At 53.0% G+C, this 20,238-nt stretch overlaps 1 protein-coding gene across 4 annotated transcripts in view; it reads left to right on the top strand.

The window, feature by feature from the left end:
- PPP6R2 (protein phosphatase 6 regulatory subunit 2) overlaps window positions 1–20,238 on the top strand; it is a 52,589-nt gene that overhangs the window by 29,749 nt on the left and 2,602 nt on the right. Inside the window, exons 5-22 of one of the 4 annotated variants that reach the window (XR_009933181.1) lie at window positions 118–255; window positions 1,665–1,730; window positions 2,567–2,679; window positions 5,328–5,441; window positions 6,319–6,445; window positions 7,163–7,315; window positions 8,027–8,248; window positions 9,187–9,251; window positions 10,947–11,062; window positions 11,904–11,989; window positions 12,269–12,349; window positions 12,703–12,800; window positions 14,640–14,697; window positions 15,411–15,666; window positions 16,496–16,653; window positions 17,410–17,563; window positions 17,902–17,990; window positions 18,415–18,588. Coding sequence is in view for 3 of the 4 variants with exons in the window: in XM_062492417.1 (XP_062348401.1) it covers window positions 118–255; window positions 1,665–1,730; window positions 2,567–2,679; window positions 5,328–5,441; window positions 6,319–6,445; window positions 7,163–7,315; window positions 8,027–8,248; window positions 9,187–9,251; window positions 10,947–11,062; window positions 11,904–11,989; window positions 12,269–12,349; window positions 12,703–12,800; window positions 14,640–14,697; window positions 15,411–15,666; window positions 16,496–16,653; window positions 17,410–17,563; window positions 17,902–17,990; window positions 18,411–18,588 (2,272 nt within the window). In the remaining variant the exon portion in view is untranslated. Of the gene's footprint in view, window positions 1–117; window positions 256–1,664; window positions 1,731–2,566; window positions 2,680–5,327; window positions 5,442–6,318; window positions 6,446–7,162; window positions 7,316–8,026; window positions 8,249–9,186; window positions 9,252–10,946; window positions 11,063–11,903; window positions 11,990–12,268; window positions 12,350–12,702; window positions 12,801–14,639; window positions 14,698–15,410; window positions 15,667–16,495; window positions 16,654–17,409; window positions 17,564–17,901; window positions 17,991–18,410; window positions 18,589–20,238 lie in introns of all 4 variants that reach the window. The other 3 variants (XM_062492419.1, XM_062492418.1, XM_062492417.1) reach the window with 3 other exon arrangements.

The raw sequence follows: 20,238 nt of genomic DNA, 5'->3' as shown, positions 1-20,238 counted from the left end.
GGGGACCTGTGAGGCAGTTTATTGAGGGAACTGTGAGGGAGCTGTGGGGGTGTTGTGAGGAGCTGTAAGGGAGTTGTGTGTCCTGTTGGCAGCTGATGCAGGCTCCTGTTTCCACAGGTGATCTCATTTTTGAGGAAAAAGGACAAGTTCCTGAGCCTGGTGCTAAAGCATATCGACACTTCTGCCATGATGGACCTGCTGCTGCGCCTCATCAGCTGCGTGGAGCCCACGGCACTGCGCCAGGACGTGCTCAACGTGAGGGCCTCCCCTGTTAGCCCCTGTCCCTGCCTGGCAAGGACAAATGGGCTCTGGAGAGTCTTTTATCCCAGGAGCAGATCCACCCCTCCAGCAGCTTCTGTTCCCACAGCTGGGGTCACTCTGTGCAGTCCCTCAGCCCAGCTGTGGCTCCAGGGCAGCAGCCTGGGTCATTCCTGCCAGCAAAGGTGTTCCCACTCATTTTTCCATGGAACAACCTCTCTTTAGTCCAGCTGGAGAACTTGGAGAAAGGGAATCTGTGTGCTTCCAAGTGTTCTGAAATTCAGGCACTCTTTGGGACACTAATTAATGTAAATCCTTAACATGTTCAAGGAATCACAGAATCAAGGAATCCTGGAATGGTTTGGGTGGGAAAGGACCTCAGAGCCCCTCCAGTGCCACCCCTGCCATGGCAGGGACACCTCCCACTGTCCCAGGTGCTCCCAGCCCCAATGTCCAGCCTGGCCTTGGGCACTGACAGGGATCCAGGGGCAGCCACAGATGCTCTGGCAATTCCAGCCCAGCCAGGAATTCCTAATTCCCAAGATCCCATCCATCCCTGCCCTCTGGCAGTGGGAAGCCCTTGCCTGTGTCCTGTCCCTCCATGCCTTGTCCCCAGTCCCTCTGCAGCTCTCCTGGAGCCCCTTCAGACCCTGGCAGGGGCTCTGAGCTCTCCCTGGATCCTTCTCCTGTCCCGGTGAGTCCCCCCAGCTCTCCCAGCCTGGATCCCTGGGTACTGAGGGGCTCCAGACTCATCCCTGGAAATGCTTTCCCTTATAATGGGAATTTTTCATTTTAGAGGCAGCTGAGTTTGGGCATTGTTGGGATGAGTTTGAGGGATGTCACAAATCCAGCAGTTTTCCTGGAACAGGAGTGGGATGTGAATGGAAATGAGTGGAGATGAACGGCTGAGCCTGCAGGGGGCCTGGGAGGGAGAAGTAGAAGGGAGTCTTTGGAGAGGACATGCTTGATTTGCCTGGACTGGAAAAGGAACTAGGGAATGGTTTGCATAGAGAAAAGGAAGTTGTGGAGCAAGGTGGAGGTACAGTGGCAGCTGTTCCAACATCTGGCAGGAGGAGGAATTGCTGAGTGTGAGCAGCAGAAGAGCAGGAACTGCTGGGGGAATATGGTTGGGATTCTGCCACAGCTGGTCACATGAGGCTCCTGGTCCCTGGAGCATTCCACGTTTTCCAGAGGGGTCTGTGTGTTAGTTACGTGGCAGGATGCAAACCCAGGTCCATCCCCATCCATACTGATGCAAACCCAAATCCATGCCTGTCCCTGCCTCAGGGATGGGATTAGGAGAGGGAAGGAAAGGCTTCCCCTTCCTTCGGCGCTTCCCAGAGCTCCTCTGTTCTGAGTTCCCAGCCATCCAGCAAGGATTTTCTCTGCTGCTCTTTTCCCTGCAGTGGCTGAATGAAGCCAGGATTATCCAGAGACTTGTGGAGCTGATCCATTCGAGCCAGGACGAGGATGTGAGTGGCACCAGGATTGGGGATTTGGGGTGCTGGGTCCTGCAGGGTCATAGAGATTTCCATTTTCCTTTTCCCAGTGGCTTGTGGAGGATCCACTGAGGATGGCCTTGGGATATCCCATCCTCTGCTCAGCACCACATGTAGGGTTTTGGAGTGGTTTCATCTGCTTTTGACTTACTTTACTCCCAATTTCTTGTTCATCTCAAACCGGCAGAGAGTGGGGACTTCCCTTGGGATTAGGGAGCTCCTGCTGTTCCTGGAAGATCCTTTAAAATCAATCACTTCATGCCATTTTCAAATCATTTTAGCCCAAGTAGGAATTCAGTTGTAAAGTCCAGAAAATGCAGTTCTCTGCACCCAATTCCCTCAGCTCATCCCAGGCAAAGTTTCCTCTCCGAGAGGAAAACTGGGAACATCCCCATGGGTTTGTGTTGGAGCAGATGCTGAGGTACAGCAGCTCCAGAGAGGCTTTGACTGATGGCCAGACCCAGAGGATGAATTCCTCAAACGCCCCTGGAGAACCTTTTAGACCCCAGGAATGAAATGGTGAAGGGTTTTCTCCAGCAGGAAAGCTGAGCAGTGAGAGGAAGGATGGAATGTCCAGGGTAGCAGGATTGAGGAGAGGAGCAGGAATCCTCATCCCCGAGCTCCTGAACAGCTCTTGGTGGTTATGTTTGGGCCAATCTCCCCTGAGTGCAAAGGCTGTTGGTTCTGCTACTCCAGGAGCGTCCAGCACTGAGGAACTCCAGGGGGAACAGGAATGGGATTGATCCCAGCCAGAGCATTCCCAGCCTGGCCAGGCTTGGCCCTGACACTGCTCCTGTCCCTGTTTCCAGAGGCAATCCAATGCTTCCCAGACCCTGTGTGACATCATCAGGCTGAGCAGAGACCAGAGCACTCAGCTCCAGGATGTCCCGGAGCCAGATCCACTTCTCACAGCACTGGAATCGTGAGTACTGGTGACAGTGGGGGGCTCCTGGATCACTCTGCAGGGAGCAGACAAAGAGGGATGTTCCTTTGGAGCTGGAGCAGCACTGAACAGCCTCTTCAGGGATTTGGGGTTTGGGCTCTGTCCAGAGACAGGAGAGGGGCTCAGGGAGCCCAAAGCTCCTGCCCTGATCCAGGGTGAGGCAAAAACGCAAGGAATTTCAGCCTGAAGAAGAGAGGGTTGTGTGGGCACCTCATAGCACTTTCAAGGACTGAAGGGATCTCAGAGGAAGCCAGAGGGGGATTGTTCATCCAGAATTGGAATGCCAGGACAAAGGCAATGCCATGAAACTGGCAGAGGGCAGGGCTGGATGGGATCTTGAGAATTAGGAATTCCTGGCTGGGCTGGAATTGCCAGAGCAGCTGTGGCTGCCCCTGGATCCCTGTCAGTGCCCAAGGCCAGGCTGGACATTGGGGCTGGGAGCACCTGGGACAGTGGGAGGTGTCCCTGCCATGGCAGGGGTGGCACTGGAGTGGCTTTGGGGTCCCTTCTCACCCAAACCATTCCATGATTCTGTGATTTCCCAGATGATGTTCAGTGTGTACCAGAAATGCTGATTTTTCCAGTTTTGCTCCACTCCTGCTGTTGTTCCTTTGCTCTTTGCAATCAGCATTCAATTTTTTACGTCCTTTGTTTTCTGCTTCTTATCATTGCTTCAAACCTTAAAACTCTAGGAGATTATCCAGGAGACTGAAACTAAAAAAAAAAGGCTCTTTTAGGCCTGGAGGCAACTTTTTGCCAGGAAAGGGTTGGAAGGAACCATGGGAGGGACTGGAGCTCCCAATTCCCGTGAGGTATTTCTGTCCATCCAGAGCTCTGAATGTAGGTGGCACTGGGAATCTTCTTTCCTGATCCAGGGCTGTCAGCTCCCCCATGACTGTAGGATAATTCCTGGCACAGGAGTCCATGTGTGCAGATGGGAATGGGATGTGGATCATCCCAGCACTGGGAGGCCACTGGGACCATCCTGGGCTTGCTGTGGAGCTCTGCTCCTGCCAGCACCTGCTGCTCTTCCATAAATTCTTCATTTCCCTCATTGCTCCTGCAGGAATGAGGGAGATCCAGCCTTTGTGCTGTGGCCTGACAGGATCCTGTGCTAGGGAAGTGTTGAATTCTCATGGAATCCTGGAATGGTTTAGGTGCTGAGGTGGCTCTGCACCATCTCCAGAGAGATGATCCCAGGATGGTTTGGGTGAGAAGGGACCCCAGAACCCCTCCAGTGCCACCCCTGCCATGGCAGGGACACCTCCCACTGTCCCAGGTGCTCCCAGCCCCAATGTCCAGCCTGGCCTTGGGCACTGACAGGGATCCAGGGGCAGCCACAGCTGCTCTGGCAATTCCAGCCCAGCCAGGAATTCCTAATTCCCAAGATCCCATCCATCCCTGCCCTCTGGCAGTGGGAAACCATTCCCTGTGTCCTGTCCCTCCATGCGTTATCCCCAGTCCCTCTGCAGCTCTCCTGGAGCCCCTTGAGGCCCTGGCAGGGGCTCTGAGCTCTCCCTGGATCCTTCTCCTGTCCAGGTGAGCACTCCCAGCTCTCCCAGCCTGGATCCCTGGGCACTGTGGGCCTCCAGCCCTGGAGCAGCTCTGGGGTCCCCTCTGGACTCTCCAGCTGCTCCAGGTTCTGCTGCAGTTGGGCTCTGGAGTTAGAGGCACTGGAAGTCACGTCTCTGACTGGAGCCTGTGGCTTCTCCTCTGTGTCAGTTCTGAGCCCTCTGAATTTTTAAGATGGGATTGCAGCTCAGTCATTCCCCTGGGAATTCCAGGACCTTTAATGAGGAGTGTGATTTCCTGCAGTGGGAGGGGTGATGGTCGTGGAAGACGTGTCACTTCCAGAATTTTTTTGTTATTTTAGGCTTTCTTGGTAGTTTTGGAGAGGGCTGTGAGACTCTGCAGTTCCAGGAACCATCTCCAGAATTCCTCCTCAAAATAAAGGAGAATTTTGGGCAAAGGGATTATTTTGCTCCTCTTCCCTTTATGCTCAAGGTCATAACACTCATGACCATTCCTGGCCAATTTTCCCAGCATTACAGTGACCTTTTGGGTTTTGGATAACTTTTACCATCCCTGAGTCAGGAATGAATGATCAGAACTGAGGAGGTGGGATCAGGAAATGGGCCCCAAATCCAAGTTCAGGAGCTGCTGGCTGGGTGCAGTAAAGGGAATTTGACTCATTACAGAAAATTGACTCCTTTTCCTGCCTCTGCCTCCCCTGCTCTGCTGACAGAGGGTATTTAGATGCTCCATGTTAAAATAATCCTCCCTCATGAATTATTTAGCTGTTTTTACCTTTTTGTTTCATATTTTATTTACACCCATGGAAGGGAGACTTTTGAACGTCAGGATTGGGCTGTGAACTGCAGGGATGCTGGGTTTGACTGGATGTGGGACTGAGGAAGGCAGGGAAGGGGCTTCCCGAGAGCTGGATTTTGGGGAGCTGTCCCTGAGGGATGGAGCTGGGATGTGCTGGGGAGCAGGGCTGGCCTCAACCTACTGTTCCTGCCACCCATCATTCCTTGGTAGTGGCACAGGGCAGCAGGAAGAGCAGGATGGGATCTTCTCTTTCCCTTGATGGGTTCCCCCGTGGCAGTGACCCCCTGTGTCCCCAGGCAGGAGTGTGTGGAGCAGCTCCTCAGGAACATGTTTGACGCGGAGCAGAGCGAGACCTGCATCGTGAACGGAACCCAGGTGCTCCTGACACTGCTGGAAACGCGGCGCTCTGGGTGAGCCGGGACTGCCGGGATTGCTGGGGTGTCACTGGGATCACCGGGAATCACTGGGACTGTGCCTTAGGAGCCCCAGGGCTCCACAGGGCACCAAGGGATGGGCAGTGCCAGCGTCCAGGGAATGGCTTCCGGCTGCAGGAGGGGTTCTTGGGAAGGAATTCCTGACTGGGAGTGTGGACAGCTCCTGGCACAGGGTGCCCAGAGCAGCTGTGACTGCCCCTGCATCCGTGGCAGTGCCCAGGGCATTTGGCACATGGGGATGGTAGCACCTGGGACAGTGGGAGGAACAAACATTTGTTGGGCAACTCCCTGAGCCGTTTCCTTTGGAAGTGTTTGGGAGTTTGGAAGTGCTTTGGGAATGTGGTTTGCCAGCTCTGCTGGGAGGTTATTTCTGATCATCTCTGCCTGAGCCCAGCACAGGTTTGGCTGTGTGAGCAGCACGTGGGAAATGATACCAGTATTAACTAATACAGTATAATAAATAATGGAAATAATTAATATCATGGAATCAATATCATGTAGGTACGGGGATGTGTTCAGGTGCTGAACATTATTATTTTTCATCCTCATTTTTGAAGAGAAAACCACTGACATGGCCAGTGTGAGTGGAGGCTCTTTAACAAAAATCTCCATGTCTCAATACTGGGGGCAGTTCTGGGCCCAGGAGACGGAAGATGGAATGTGGGAAGTGTAGAAGGAAAATGTTTTTTGTGGCATTGCTGATGAAACACTAAGCTGGGCAATGGTGTAATGTCATAAAGTCCCAGAATCATAGGGTGTGCTGTGTTGGGAGGGACCTTGAGGACTCGTGGTTATTCAGGATGGGAAGGGGGAATTGTGGGTGAATCCTGAGTGAATCCCAGTGTTCCCCCAGAGTGGAAGGCCTGATGGACTCATACACTCAGGGATTCGAGAGGTCTTACACTGTCAACAGCAGCATCTTACATGGCATCGAGCCCCGGCTCAAGGACTTCCACCAGCTGCTGCTGCGCCCACCCAAGGTACGGCCAGCATTCCCGGGAGGACAGAAGGCTCTGGAGGGACACACAGCCAGGGGAGGGACATCCACATGCACATTCTGTAACTGGGGGTGTGGGGATGAGGCAGCAGGAATCTGCAATGGGAATCTGCAATGGGAATCTGCAGCGGGAATCTGCAGCTTGAGTCTGCAGCAGGAGTCTGCAGCAGGAATCTGCAGCAGGAGTCTGCAGCAGGAATCTGCAGGAGTCTGAGGACCATGTTCAGGGAAATCTTTGGGACTAGGGGATTGAGTGGAGATAGGAAGGGATGGATAGAAAGGAACTTTCAGTGGGTAGTTAGATTTTAATCTTCCGATTTGGAAGTCAGATCTCGTAGTGGTCCCAGAACCATCCACTTGGGAAGGTTATGCTGCGAACATTGCCGAAATGAGCAGTTCTGTTAAATCCCAGAATCCCAGGACAGCTGGGCTTGTTAGGGATCATCCAGTGCAAGTCGTGCAGGGCAGGGTCACCTGGAGCAGGTGACACAGGGACACGTCCAGCCGGGTTTGGGATGTCTGCAGTGTGGGGGATTCGGGCTCTCCCTGGGCAGTGGTTCCAGGGCTCTACCCCCCATGGAAAGTTCTTCCCTCTGGTTGAATTCATGGCCAAGGCTCTTCTGTGGGCACCATGGAAGGGAGAACCCTCTGGGTTCTGTGGGAACATTGTCCCTCCCTGACTGGCCCCCCTGCCCTTCAGAAACCGGCGATCCTGACCACGCTGGGGGTGCTGGAGGAGCCGCTGGGGAATGCGCGGCTGCACGGCTCGCGGCTGATCGCGGCACTGCTGCACACCAACACCCCCAGCATCAACCAGGAGCTCTGCAGGCTCGGCACCATGGACTTGTTACTTGTGAGTATCCCCAGGGAACGGGGGGGTTCCGCCTGGTATCTGTTCTGTGCAGGGTTTGTACCAGGGGGACAGAGTCCTGGTATTTCCCTTGTTGCCCCAGATCCCTTGAGGAGCTTTTGTGATTCCGGTCGAGCTGTTTGGGGTTTTGGACTGAGCCTCACATTTCCAATTAATTCCATGTCAGTTCAGTGGAGAAAGTGTGAAACAGTCTGTGCTCTGTGTGTCAGCTCCTGGAATGCTGAGAGATGAATTTTCTCCCAGGATCCCTGAGGCTGGAAAAGGCTTCCCAGAACCTGGGCAGCCTTAAGAGAATAAATTCCATCCTTAGCAATGATATAGTTCCTGTTTCTCTTAGGATTCATTGAGCCCCAGCAGAGTTCAGTTGTTTTCCTCAGTGTGTGTATGCTGCGAGTGCTGTGTGTGTGAGAGGATTCCCAAGTGCTCCGTTTACTGGGAATATTCACTGATTTCCTGACAGACTGAGCCCCCTGGGAATGCAGAGCCCAAGCAGCAGTGGGTGCTGGCGTGTATCAGGAAAACTGTTTGAGTGGAGCTGCTGAGCACACAACAACTTGGGCAACAACTGAATATCCCAGAGTCCCAGGATCCTGGCATGGGTTGAGTTGGGTTAAGAATCTCTGATGTCACTGATCATTAAAACCAGCAAATTCCATCCCAAATAAACTCCTGCGTCTCTCCTTTCTCCTACAGGATTTATTTTTTAAATACACGTGGAATAACTTTTTGCATTTCCAAGTGGAGCTATCCATAGCAGCCATCCTGTCCCACTCAGTGCACGAGGGGAAGCCCATCCCAGGGGAACAGGACAGCAAAGAGGAGGCTCTGAGCGGGAGCATGGCTCCAGAGCCCCCAGTGCCATCGGAGCCATCAGAGGCCCCGGCCGGAGCCACCGAGAACGTCATGGTCACCCACGTGAGAGCTAGCATGGGCTGGGGTCACTAGGGCTCTCTGCTCCAGAGCAGTGCATTTCTTCTTACTGCTTATTAGATGGCGTTGTTAGCATTTCTTGCCTTTTTACAGTGATTTTTTATTGTTTATTATCAATTTTTAGTGGGTTTTAGTCTGATTTGTTAGCTATTTTAATAGGCTTTATTAGTATTTATTATAATTTATAGTGGGGTTTATTATTATTGATTAGAATTTTAATGGGTGTTATTATCTATTATTAGTGGGCTTTTATTTTTTATATTTTATAATTTATTATGTATTTTAGAGGGTTTATTATTATTTATTACAATTTTAGTGGGTTTTATCATTACTTGTCTATTTTAGTGGTATCATTATTTTTGTATTTTATGATCTATTATCTATTTTGGTGTGTTTTGTTGTTATTTATTAAAATTTTAGGGGGTTTTATTATTTATTATAATTTTAGTGGGCTTTTATTATTATTCATTATCATGTATAGTGGTTCCCGTGGAGCTGTGGTTGCTTTTTTGCCTCTATTTGCAGCATCCCATTCAAACTCCACTCATTTAATGGCTCTGAATCCCTTGGTGTTTACTAAAATTATCCCTATTTCTTACTAAAATTCCTTTTTTTTTTTTTTTTTTTTTTACTAAAATTTACTATAAATTTTGGACAAAAAAAGCCAGCCAAGAACATTGCAGCTGTTAGTGGCCAGGTCTCAGTGTGGTGGTTTAATTGCTGTTAGTTGCTTTAATTGCTGCTGCTGGGAGCAGCCTGGGAATGCTTCAGGTGCTGCTGCTCCCCTGGGATCCTCTGGGAAATACCCAGGAAGAAATTGGGTCTCTTGGGCAAGCGAAGGGCTGAGGTTTGAATGAGGGAAGGAGCAGGGGAATCCACGGTTCTCCTTTGGGAAATTCTGAATATTTTCCTTTTTCCCCCAGCTGTTCCAGAAGTGCTGCCTGGTGCAGAGGATATTGGATGCCTGGGAAGCCAATGACAAAATCCAGTAAGGAATTGCTGGCCCTGGGGCTGCACACTGACTTTGGAATAATCTTGGAGAATTCCCAATTTAATGGTGTCCAAACAGACTTGGATTTTGGTTGGGATTTGGAGCTGGGCAGGGTGGGGGAGGGTGTTTGCATGCTGACAAGCTGAATTCCCAAATAGACAGCATTTGAAGGTGTGATGGGTTTTATGGATGATTCCAACATCTTATCCCAAACACTCAGCCTGCTGCTTTCCTGCTTTCTCTGGGAATCCCATGGAATATTCACTTTTTTCATTCTTTTTGTTTAAATGCACAGTTTTATTCTCCCTGGAGTAGAAAACTGTTGGAAGTTGGGGTGGCCAAGCATTTGTGCCCTGGATTTCTTATTTTAGCTCTATAAATCCCTTGGATTTTGTGCTGACTGGGCTGCTAAGATGTAAATATTTTAAAATAACTAAAGCATTAAAGTGGAAATATTCCAGAAGATTCGGTTTCTGTGTCCAGCTCAGTGTTTGGTCCTCCCTTTCTATTTTGAGCTCCTGGTGGCTTCCAAGGGCTTTGGAGCTCCACTGGAATTGTTTAGGCCATAATTGGTGGGTTGATGTCTGGATTACGTTTTTTCTGTTGGTTTGGTTTGGGTTTTTTGGGTTTTTGGTCCTTTTTGTACCCCCTTGTCCACATCAGGAATTTTGCTGGGCATTTCATTGCCCAGTTCTGTAGGACCAAAAATATCCCTAGGTGCTGCTTGGGAGTTGAAGCCAAAAAGGAGCCAGAGCTCATCCCTATTTCCTGCCAGAGAGTTCCAGTCACCACCACACTGGAAAGAATCTGAATGGAAGGGAAAAAAATAGATATTTAAGCAGAGGAATCTCAGCTGGGGCTTTGGGAAGGTGGAGTTTTCAGAAAGGTCCTTGGCTGCTCTCGGTGGGCAGATGGAGACCAGCAAGGGCTGCCTGGATCACAGGAATGTCCAAGGCTGGACATTGGGGCTGGGAGCACCTGGGACAGTGGGAGGTGTCCCTGCCATGGCAGGGGTGGCACTGGAGGGGCTTTGGGGTCCCTTCCCACACAACCATTCCAGGATTCCCTGAGCTGGTTTTGAGGACAGCTTCACTCTCCAGGAAGGGAAGCAGTGAGGAGCCAATGAAGGGATTTTGGGCTGCTTGGGCTCCATGTTTGGATCTGGTTTTATCCCAGTGGAATCCACAGGAGGATGGCAGTGTTCTGGGGGGGTCACTGCTGCAGTCCCAGTCCCACCCTCCAGCTCTGCCACTAGCTGTGCTGTAGATCCTGAACTCTGGGAGTTCTCTTCCCTGGGAATTACAATCAGATTATTTATTCCTGCATCTTTTCCATTTTTAACTCCTTGTTTGGAGCCCCTCCCACATTACCTGAGTGAGAGGAGGGATCCCAAAACAAGGCAAAAAAGGGGGGAGGGTCCCTGTGCTGGGGACAAGCTCATCCCATCCTGCCAGAGCAGGGTTCATCCCTGCTGGGGTTCTGCAGGGAACTCTGGGATGTGTGGGGCAGGAGTGCTGTGGCCATTCCTAGGGCTCTGTCCAGGCTCTGTGGGTATGCCATGTCAGCTCTGTGGGTGTCCTGTCCTGGCTCCATAGGTGTCTCAGCTCCATGGGTGTCCTGGTTCCATGGGTGTCCCCCTCCCAGCTCCACAGGTGTCCTGGCTCCATGGGTAGTGGTTGCTCTCTGTTCCAGGGCAGAAGGCGGCAGGAGGAGAGGGAACATGGGGCACCTGACCCGCATCGCCAATGCCGTGGTGCATAACATGGAGAAGGGGCCCATGCAGGCCCAGATCAGTGACTTCATCAAAGGTACTGTCTGCTCCTCCTCCTCAGCCTTCTCATCTTTCTCCTCCTTCAGCTCTCCCTCACTGCTCTCCAGGGAAAAATAACTCCTGGGAGGACTCACTTCAGGTGTTTCCTCACAATCCTTTCCCATTGGAAAGTATTCCTAGGGAAATCCCACAGTGTCCTATCATTTAAAGTATGGTGAGACCCCATTTGGCTGCTCTTGGTTTTCACACAGTGAGGTTAAGATTGGGCAGTAGGAGGTGTCCCTGCCATGGCAGGGGTGGCACCAGATGGACATTGAGGCTCTTTATCACCCAAACCATTCCATGACTCCATGACACCTCTCTGAGGAAAGAGTTTAAATGTCCCAAGAGGCTCCAGATGTGCTCATCAGGGATATTCCCATTGCCAGGTTGTGTCCATCCTGCCCTCACTGGATCCATTTGGAGAACTGGTTTTGTCCCGTGGGTTTGGGTGGGAGGAAGGAAGGTTTTTCACTTTCCACATTTTCCATCCCCACTGCTCAGCCCCTGCCTGGCTGGGAGGGGGCACAGCTGGACAGTGAGGGGGCACAGTCTTCTGCTCTTCTCTCCTTTTATTATTTCTCCATTTCCTTTCCTCAACCCTCAAGTTCTGCTCACCTTTGGGCTCCCAGCTGCGCTTGTTGTGCTGGGATGGGAGGGAAGGGTCCCCCCAGTCCCCAGGACAAAAGGGAAGACCCAAGCACAGCTGGAGCCCTGCTCAGGGTTGTTCCCAGCAAGGTGAGGGAAGCTGTGGGTGCTTAGCCCAGGTGAGTCCCCCAGGGAGTTCACCTAGCTAAGAACACCCAGATCCCATTGTTTCTGTGTCCCTGTCCTTCCAGAGCTGCCAGAGGACTGCAGGGGCAGGTGGGAGAGTTTTGTGGAGGAGACGCTGACGGAGACGAACCGGAGAAACACGGTGGATTTGGTGAGTTGGTCGCACCAGTGCCTGCTGGGCTCCCCCTAACAGACTAAAGGGATGTTCCTGGTTTTTCTCATTCACCTTGTTTTGCTGAAGAACACTCCAAGGCAGAGTGGAAAGCATTTCCATAAACATATTCCGTAACTGTCCTTTAGCTGAGCTGATCCCTGGTGCTGAGCTGGGATTCCTTGGGGCAGCTCCTGCCTGGGCAGGACTTTGGTGGAACTGAAACATCAGAGCTTGTCCAGCTCTCCCTGGTTCCCTGACTGGTTTGTGCTTCCCCAGGTGAGCACCCACCACCTGCACTCCTCCAGCGAGGATGAGGACATTGAAAGTGCTTTTCCCAACGAGCTTACTCTCCAACAGGTGAGTTGGGAACATCCTCACTATTCCCAGGAAACTCACTGCTCCCATTACCTTTGGTCCATCCTGGTGTAGAGCAGCTTCCTGAACTCTGTTCCCAGTCTGTGTGCTCAGCTCCTTCAGGCTTTCCCAGAGCAGTCCATGGCCTGGGATCTACCTGGGAGCAGTGCAGGAGGCGTTGGGGAGGGAATCCCAGAACTCTGTGTGACTGTACTCTGAAGGGATGGAATGAGGATTTCACACACTCCCTGGGATTTTAATGCTTTCTTGGAGGTGCTGTTTCCATGCAGCTCTGCTGGGTGTTTCTGGAATGTCTCTGGACACCCTCATGATGGATTTTTTGGGATCCTTCCCAGGCCTTCTCCGAGTACCAGATCCAGCAGATGACAGCCAATTTCGTGGATCAGTTTGGCTTCAATGATGAGGAGTTTGCAGACCAGGATGACAACATCAAGTGAGTCTGGGCATATTTGGGGATGGCACCAAGTGAGTCTGGGGGTGTTGGGCATTTCAGCCTCTTTGCATCCCATCCTCCCTCTGCTTCAGGTTTACAAATGAGCCTCGTTATCCCTCCTCAGGTTGGAAACAGCTCCTTGTTTTCCAGGAGCCCAGCCCGATCTCCAGAGCCAGGTGGAGAAGCAAGGAAAAGTATTCCTTCATTTTAAAGAGGCATATTGGAAATAAAGCAGGCAACTGTTGTCCAGCCCTGGTCTGGAATGAGTTTAAATGAGAGCAAACTCTGGACAGTTAAACAGATCTTTTCCAAGGAATTAAATCATTTTTGGAATGAGGAGTGAAGGGACGGTGCTCTGATGGAGTCCATGGAAAATGCAGCCATTTTCCCCCTCCTGGGGAAGGGGGAGCAGGGATAATCAGGAGCAGTGGCAGTTCAGGGAGACGGGGAAGGGGTTTCAGTGTTACACAGCTTGCTGAATCCAGTGCACAGAATTCACTGCTTTTACTGAATTCCTTTAATCCCATTAAATCTGCAGCTCATCCTCTCTCCTTAGAAATGTACCTGGCACTGGGATTATCCCAGTGGCCATAACAGTCCTGAAACTGGGACCAGTTATGGACAGAGCAGCACTCCAGGGGATCCCAGTGCTCCTGGGTTTGTCTCCATCCCAGAAATTCCTTGGGATCCAAGGCAGCACCTCTGCCTTTCCTATCCAGAGTTTTTCTTGAGCCTCAGAGATGTCAGAAACTTGATAAGGCAAAAAAGATCCAGCATACAATCAGAGTTGAACAAAAATTATTCAATTCTACACATAAATTAACATAAATAAATAAAATGGACCTCTCACTGCTGGCAAATACAACCCCATGTGAGCGAGGGGCAGGATGGAGTTAAATCCCTGAGGAGCTGCCCCAGGAGCCTAGTGCCCCATGTAAAATGAGCAGGAACCTGGAAAAAGAATCTACCTGGGATGTTAGGGCTCTGTTTTGTGCTTGGAAAAGGATAATGGCTTTCAAAACCTGAAATACTCTGGGAGTGCTGCTCCTTGCCAGCTTTTGGACACTGGCCTGGAAGGGATTTGGAATATTTAGGGAGTATCAGTCATGTGTCAGTATCCCTGGGATTGCAGGAGTGTTGAACTGCAGTCTTCCAAAGAAAATGACGCTGGAAAAGCTATAGATCCATGAGTAGGGTCAGTGAACTCTTCCTGGATCCAAACTCTGGGAATTGGAAATTTCTGTGCCTGCAGCACCCTCTGCTGTTCCCACCAGGGGCTCCTCTGGCTTGGACTGAGAATTGGGTCATCCTGGGAGATACTCACATCCTGGGATATTCACAGCACAGCCTCACCTCGGCCTTTGAGCCCTCCTGCACTGAGATTCTCAGAATCCTGGGATCCCTGAGGCTGGAAAAGCCCTCCCAGACCTTCCAATCCAGTCTCTGCCTGATCCAGCCCAGAGCACTCAGTGCTACCTCCAGGGATGGACACTCCAAACCTCCCTGGGCAGCTCCAATCCCTGACCACACTTTCCATGGGGGAATTCCTGCTGCTGTCCACCCTGAGCCTCCCCTGGCCCAGCCTGAGGCCATTCCCTCTGCTCTGTCCTTATTCTCTGGGAGCAGAGCCCAGGAATCCCCTCCAGTCACCCCCTGCCATGGGCAGGGAATGTTCAGGCTGGAATTGCCCTTCCCTCAGGGAGGGGACACAGTGCCCGAGGGCAGGAATGGCTGTGCAGGAATCGTAGCCCAGGAGTGGCTTTGGCCCTGCTGCTCTCCCTTTGGGAAGCTCCTGGGAGCCATCCCTGAGGTTCTTCCCTCCCTCCTCCCTCCTCCCAGCGCTCCCTTTGACCGCATCGCCGAGATCAACTTCAACATCGATGCTGATGACGACAGCGTGAGTGGGGATCTGGGATAGTGCTGGAATAAATGTGGTTCTGGAAAGGTCCTGCTTGCATTCTGACGGAACAAAGCTTTGGGGGGTGGTTGGGCAGTGCAGGGGGACCTGAGGGAGTCTGAGGGCACTGCTTGGCCTCTCAGGGGCTCTTCCTGGGAAACGTTCCCTCTGAAACAGCAGCCTTGGCACAGTGGGAATCTTCCTTCCTCCCTGCAGAGCTGGTCTTTTCCTAGAATCATGGAATCCTGGAATGGTCTGGGTGGGAAGGGACCCCAAAGCCCCTCCAGTGCCACCCCTGCTGTGGCAGGGACACCTCCCACTGTCCCAGGTGCTCCCAGCCTCAGTGTCCAGTCTGGCCTTGGGCACTGACAGGGATCCAGAGCAACCACAGCTGCTCTGGCAATTCCAGCCCAGCCAGGAATTCCAAATTCCCAAGATCCCCTCCATCCCTGCCCTCTGGCAGTGGGAAGCCATTCCCTGTGTCTTGTCCCTGCATGCCTTGTCCCCAGTCCCTCTCCTGGAGCCCCTTCAGGCCCTGGTAGGGGCTCAGGTCTCTCTGTATTCCTCTCTTCTCTACATGAACACTCCCAGCTCTCCCAGCTTTCCCTCATCTTTTCAGACGCAGATTAGGGAAGCATAGGCAGAGATGGATTTCTCATGGATCTAAACCTTGCCTGGCTGTTCCTAACTTTCCCTGGTTTATTGCCACAAAGCAAAGCAGCAGCCGGACTGCAGTGACCCCAGCTCCTGAGCAAAGCTGGATTTGGTCAGCCCTGAGCCTTGGTCTTAGAGGAGTGTCCCCAGGGAACCTCTGGAATGTGATTTCCCTTTGGTCCTGCAGCCCAACGCCTCCCTGTTTGAGGCCTGCTGCAATGAGCGCATCCAGCAGTTCGATGACAATGAGGAGGAGGAGGATATCTGGGAGGAGAAGGCGATCTCCTACGCAGCCCAAGTCAAGTCCAGGACACGGTAAGGTGAAAGCAGAACCCTGATCTTCCCCCTCGTGCTGGGAACACATTTCAGTCCAGGCCAGGTGGGATTCCTTGGGTTTTGTGTCATTTGGGGGCTGTGTGGTTTTATCTGATGCAAACCCAAGTGTTTTCCCTGCCACATGTGCTGGAGGTTGTCCTAAGCTGGAGACAGATCAGTTTGAGGGAATTCGTTAACAATGGGAACACCTAATTAATGAGTCTTCTATCAAACACGTTGAACCCCCCACCCTTAGTGTAAAATTTGCTTCTTCCTTCATCCTTGGAGAGGAGGAGGAGGAAGAGGAGGTGAGACTGAGGGGAGTGGGCAGAAAATTCTTTCTCAGAATATTCAAATCAAAAAAACGAGGACAGGAGGCTTCCTGGGGCCATCTCAGGCTTTGAAATAATTTTTCATCCCTTTGACAGAGCCACTCATTAAATAAAGTAATTTCCATAATTCTCAATCTGAAATGTGATCAAAGGAAATAGGGAAAATATCCAAGACCTCGCTGTGTCCTTGCCAAGCACCAACAGCCTCAGGTCCTGGCCGGGCACAGGGTGGGCTCCACACCAGTGTCCAGCCCCTCGCTGGGCACTGGTTTGTGTGGTGTCCCCAGCCCTGACTCTGCCCTGCACCCCCAGGGAATTCTGACACCAAAGCCCTCGGGAATCTGGGGGAGTCTCTCGAAGCAGTCACAATTGCCCTGAGCAACTGGGGGAAATATTTTGGGGGAAACAGCCCTGGAAAAGGCTCTGGGCTGTCTCCCCAGGGACAGGGAGGAGGAACTGCGGGATGCGGGCATGGCTCATTCCCAGTTCCCGTTCAGGTTTGGAACAACACAGGCGTCGGAGAGCTCCAAAAGTGACCTGGAGAACGGGGACCACGACGGCAGTGTGGACTCGGAAGAGGAAGAGGAGCAGCAGCCGCTCCCATCCCTGCACAAGGGCGGCACCCCGGAGCGGAAAGAGTCAGACTCCTCCCAAGGTACCGGCTCTGGAGAGCACATCGTGGGATCTGCAGGGTCTGCATAGCAGCACTCACACCCTGCCAGCTGCCCCAGAGTCCCCAGCTCCTCCTGGCCAGGGGGAAATGGCAACATCAGGGCTCACTTTGTGCCTCTGGAGTCTCTGGGAACTGCCTCAGAACAGCCCTTGTGTCAGGCAGCCCCACAGGGACTGTCTCAGGGAACAGGTCCCAGAGATCCCAGGGCTGGTCTGTTCCTGGGATGCCTGGGGTGTTGCTAGGCTGGGTTGCTGTATCCCTGGGATGTTGTTGGGTTGAGTTGCTGTGTCCCTGGGGTGTTGCTGGGCTGGGTGGCTGTGTCCCTAGGATGTCTCTGGGATCCCTGGGGTGTTGCTGGGCTGGGGTGCTGTGTCCCTGGGGTGTTGCTGGGCTGGGTGGCTGTGTCCCTAGGATGTCCCTGGGATCCATGGGGTGTTGCTGGGCTGGGTTGCTGTGTCCCTAGGATGTCCCTGGTTTGAGTTGCTGTGTCCCTGGGGTGTTGCTGGGCTGGGTGGCTGTGTCCCTAGGATGTCCCTAGGTTGTCCCTGGGATCCCTGGGGTGTTGCTGGGCTGAGTTGCTGTGTCCCTAGGATGTCCTTGGGATGTCCCTGGGATCCCTGGGGTGTTACTGGGCTGAGTTGCTGTGTCCCTAGGATGTCCCTGGTCTGTCCCTGGGATCCCTGCAGTGTTGCTGGCTGGCTGAGGCTGGGCTGGCACCCCAGGCTGTGCTGTCCACAGGGACTGGCTGGACAGCTGTGTTTGAGCCCGCGAACCCCACGCCACCCGTGGCCATGGACGTGGGCTCCAGCGTGTGGGACTCGGCCACCCCGCAGAGCAACGCCCCAGAGGAGAAGGGCTGGGCCAAGTTCACAGACTTCCAGCCTTTCTGCTGGTAAGAGCCACGGAATTCCAGCTCCCTTGGGGCTTGGCAGTGGGGGAATATTTGGGATATGTTCCGATAGAATGCCTCGTTGTAATCCTTTCTTCTTCCCTTTTTTACTGTTTAATATTGTCTGATGATTCTGGATCAGGGCTCCTTCGTGCTTCCTGCTGCTTCCCAGTGCTCCTGACTGGGGCTGGGACACAGCCCCGTTTTCTGTGTCCTCACTGGGGTAGAAAAATGGCAAATAAGGCTCAGAGAAATTCAGCACATTGATGAAAGGAAGAGCAGGGCCAGTGACTGCTCCTGGAGCAATCCTGGCTCCATGCTCAGGGCTCTTCCCTCCCCAGCTCCGAGTCCGGCCCTCGCTGTAGCTCCCCCGTGGACACCGAGAGAGGCGGCACCGACGGGAGCCAGGCACAGGGCCAGGACAAGAACTGTGAGTATCACAGAGCCGTACACAGGCTGCTCTCAGCTCCTGAGAACTCTGCATGGAGCACCTTGGGCAGGGCAACCCTGCCCTGAAGGTTCCCTGCGGGATCAGTGAAGAAATCCCGAGGGTTTGCTGGGACAGTGTCAAGAGGGAAGGGATGGAGCTGCAGTAAGTTGGAGCTGATATCACAGGGACACTTCATTTATCCCTGCAGTGTCCCAGGCCAGGCTGGACAGGGTTTGGAGCACTCTGGGCTAGTGGAAGGTGTCCCTGCCCGTGGTGGCACAGGGTGGGCTTCAAGCTCTTTCCCACCCAGCCCATCCTATGATTCCCAGACCATCTGCAGTGGCTGCAGGCCCTGTTGGAGCCCTCGGGCTGTTCCAGGGAGCTATCCCGAGGTTCCAGTGCGGGCTGTTCCTCCCCCAGCCAGCGCTGCCTCTGCCTGTGTGTGGAACGCGTGTGGGACACGGAAGGCGCCCCTGGTGGCCTCGGACAGCAGCTCCTCGGGCAGCTCCGAGAGTGATGATGACGACGACAACAAGGCCAAGGCTGCCACGGAATCCACGGCACAGGAGCCCGGCAAGGACAGAGCAGCTTCCACCAGGTGGGAGGGGATCTCTGTCAGCTGGGATGGCCCAGTGTGGTTCCAGTGTCCCCTCTCCTGTGGGCTCCATGTCCCGGTGTCCCCTGGGAGCCTGTCCTGTCCCTGGCGTGGCATGGAGGTGCTGAGGGACATATTTAGCACAGGATTATTCTAAGGAAGGGTAGGGGCTCCTTTGGGCCACTCCAGTGTCACAGGAGCAACTCTGTCCCTATACCTTGGGCCACTCCAGTGTCACAGGAGATCTCTGTCCATGATCTGGGATCTGTTTGGGGTCATACCTAGGTGTGTTCAGCCAGCAGCAGCTCCTGGGGCCCGGAGGGCTGGGAAACCAATGGCATTGCAGAATTCCCTGTAATTAGGGCAGGAGTTATCCCAGAGTCTGGTTGGAGGCAGCTCATTCTGATAAATGCATTACATCTCATAAATGCGTTGATTTTGATAAATGCGTTGATTTTGATAAATGCATTCTGTGTGCCTGGGAAGGCCTGGCTGTGTCTTAGTGGGAAGCAGAAGGTGAGGGCGGGTGCAGCAGTTCCAGCTGTGCTGAAAGTAGTCTCTCCTTCTCGTGGATTGTGTGGAACTGGATCCATTGGATCTGCCCCAAGCTGTGCTCCAGGTGCTTTTTGTCCCCTGAATCATGGTGTGGGCAGAGCAGGACCTTGCCTGGGGCTGGCTGGGTTCCAGTAGGATCAGGGAATGTCCTGGGCTGGACTCACAGGGTCATTGGTCCAGCTACCCAGGACAGCCTGACACCCCCAGCATTGTGCAGGCATTCCTGGGGCACTGGAGCTGTGCCCCTTCCCCTCTGGGGGAAGAGCCTTTCCCAGTACCCCACCTAACCCAGCTGTTGCTGTTCCTGCTCTTTGAGATGTTCTCACCTCTTGCTGTGCTTTCCTGGCAGGAGGGAAGTGTTTGTTCCTGCTGGGCACATCGGGAATGTTTCCCTCTCCAGACAGGTGTCTGTACCACTTTATCCCTATTCCATAGGGATAAAGCTTCCCAAACCTGCATGCTTTTGCCCACCCATCCTTCTCCAGAGCTGATTCCATTGTGGCAAAAGAGAGGAGATCCCAGAGCAATCAGGGCCTTCCCTTATGGGTGTCCGTGGCTCTCGACAGCCGTGTCCGTGGCCAGAGATCCAAGGCCAAGCTGTGGGAGGACAGGAGCAGTGCCACAGCTGGGGCTGGAGCTGCTGCAGGCCCGGGCTCCCAGTGGGAATCAGCATCCAGAGCCTTCCCAGTGTCCTCAGCTCCCCCAGACCACTCTGCCCACAGTGGGAATATCCACATTCCTTAATAATTCAGAGAAATAAGGAATATTTTGAAGTCACTCTGTGGGTTGTGACTCTCTCCAAGCACTTCCTCAAAACCTGCACCAAATCCCATTCCTGTTGCTGTAGGAAAAGGTTTTCCTTCCCCTTGTGCTCCTGGAATCCACACAGACATCTCTAATTCTCCTTGGAACTGCCCAAGGCCTCTGTGGATTCCATGGAGAACCAGATGTTGCAGCCCAGCAGATCCTCCAGATGTTCCACCCTCTGTGAGCCCCATCCCAGCTGCCCAGAGAAATCCTTAAGCCAGGAGATGCAGCTCAGGAATTGCTCTCAGCTTCCCAGTATGGATTCAGCTGCCCAGAGAGGTTTGGGGTCCC

This window comes from Cinclus cinclus, chromosome 4, assembly GCF_963662255.1.
Source record: "Cinclus cinclus chromosome 4, bCinCin1.1, whole genome shotgun sequence".
NCBI classification, from domain to species: domain Eukaryota; kingdom Metazoa; phylum Chordata; class Aves; order Passeriformes; family Cinclidae; genus Cinclus; species Cinclus cinclus.
The sequence above is the reverse complement of the archived record's forward strand: the minus strand, read 5'-3'. Positions and strand labels throughout refer to the sequence as shown.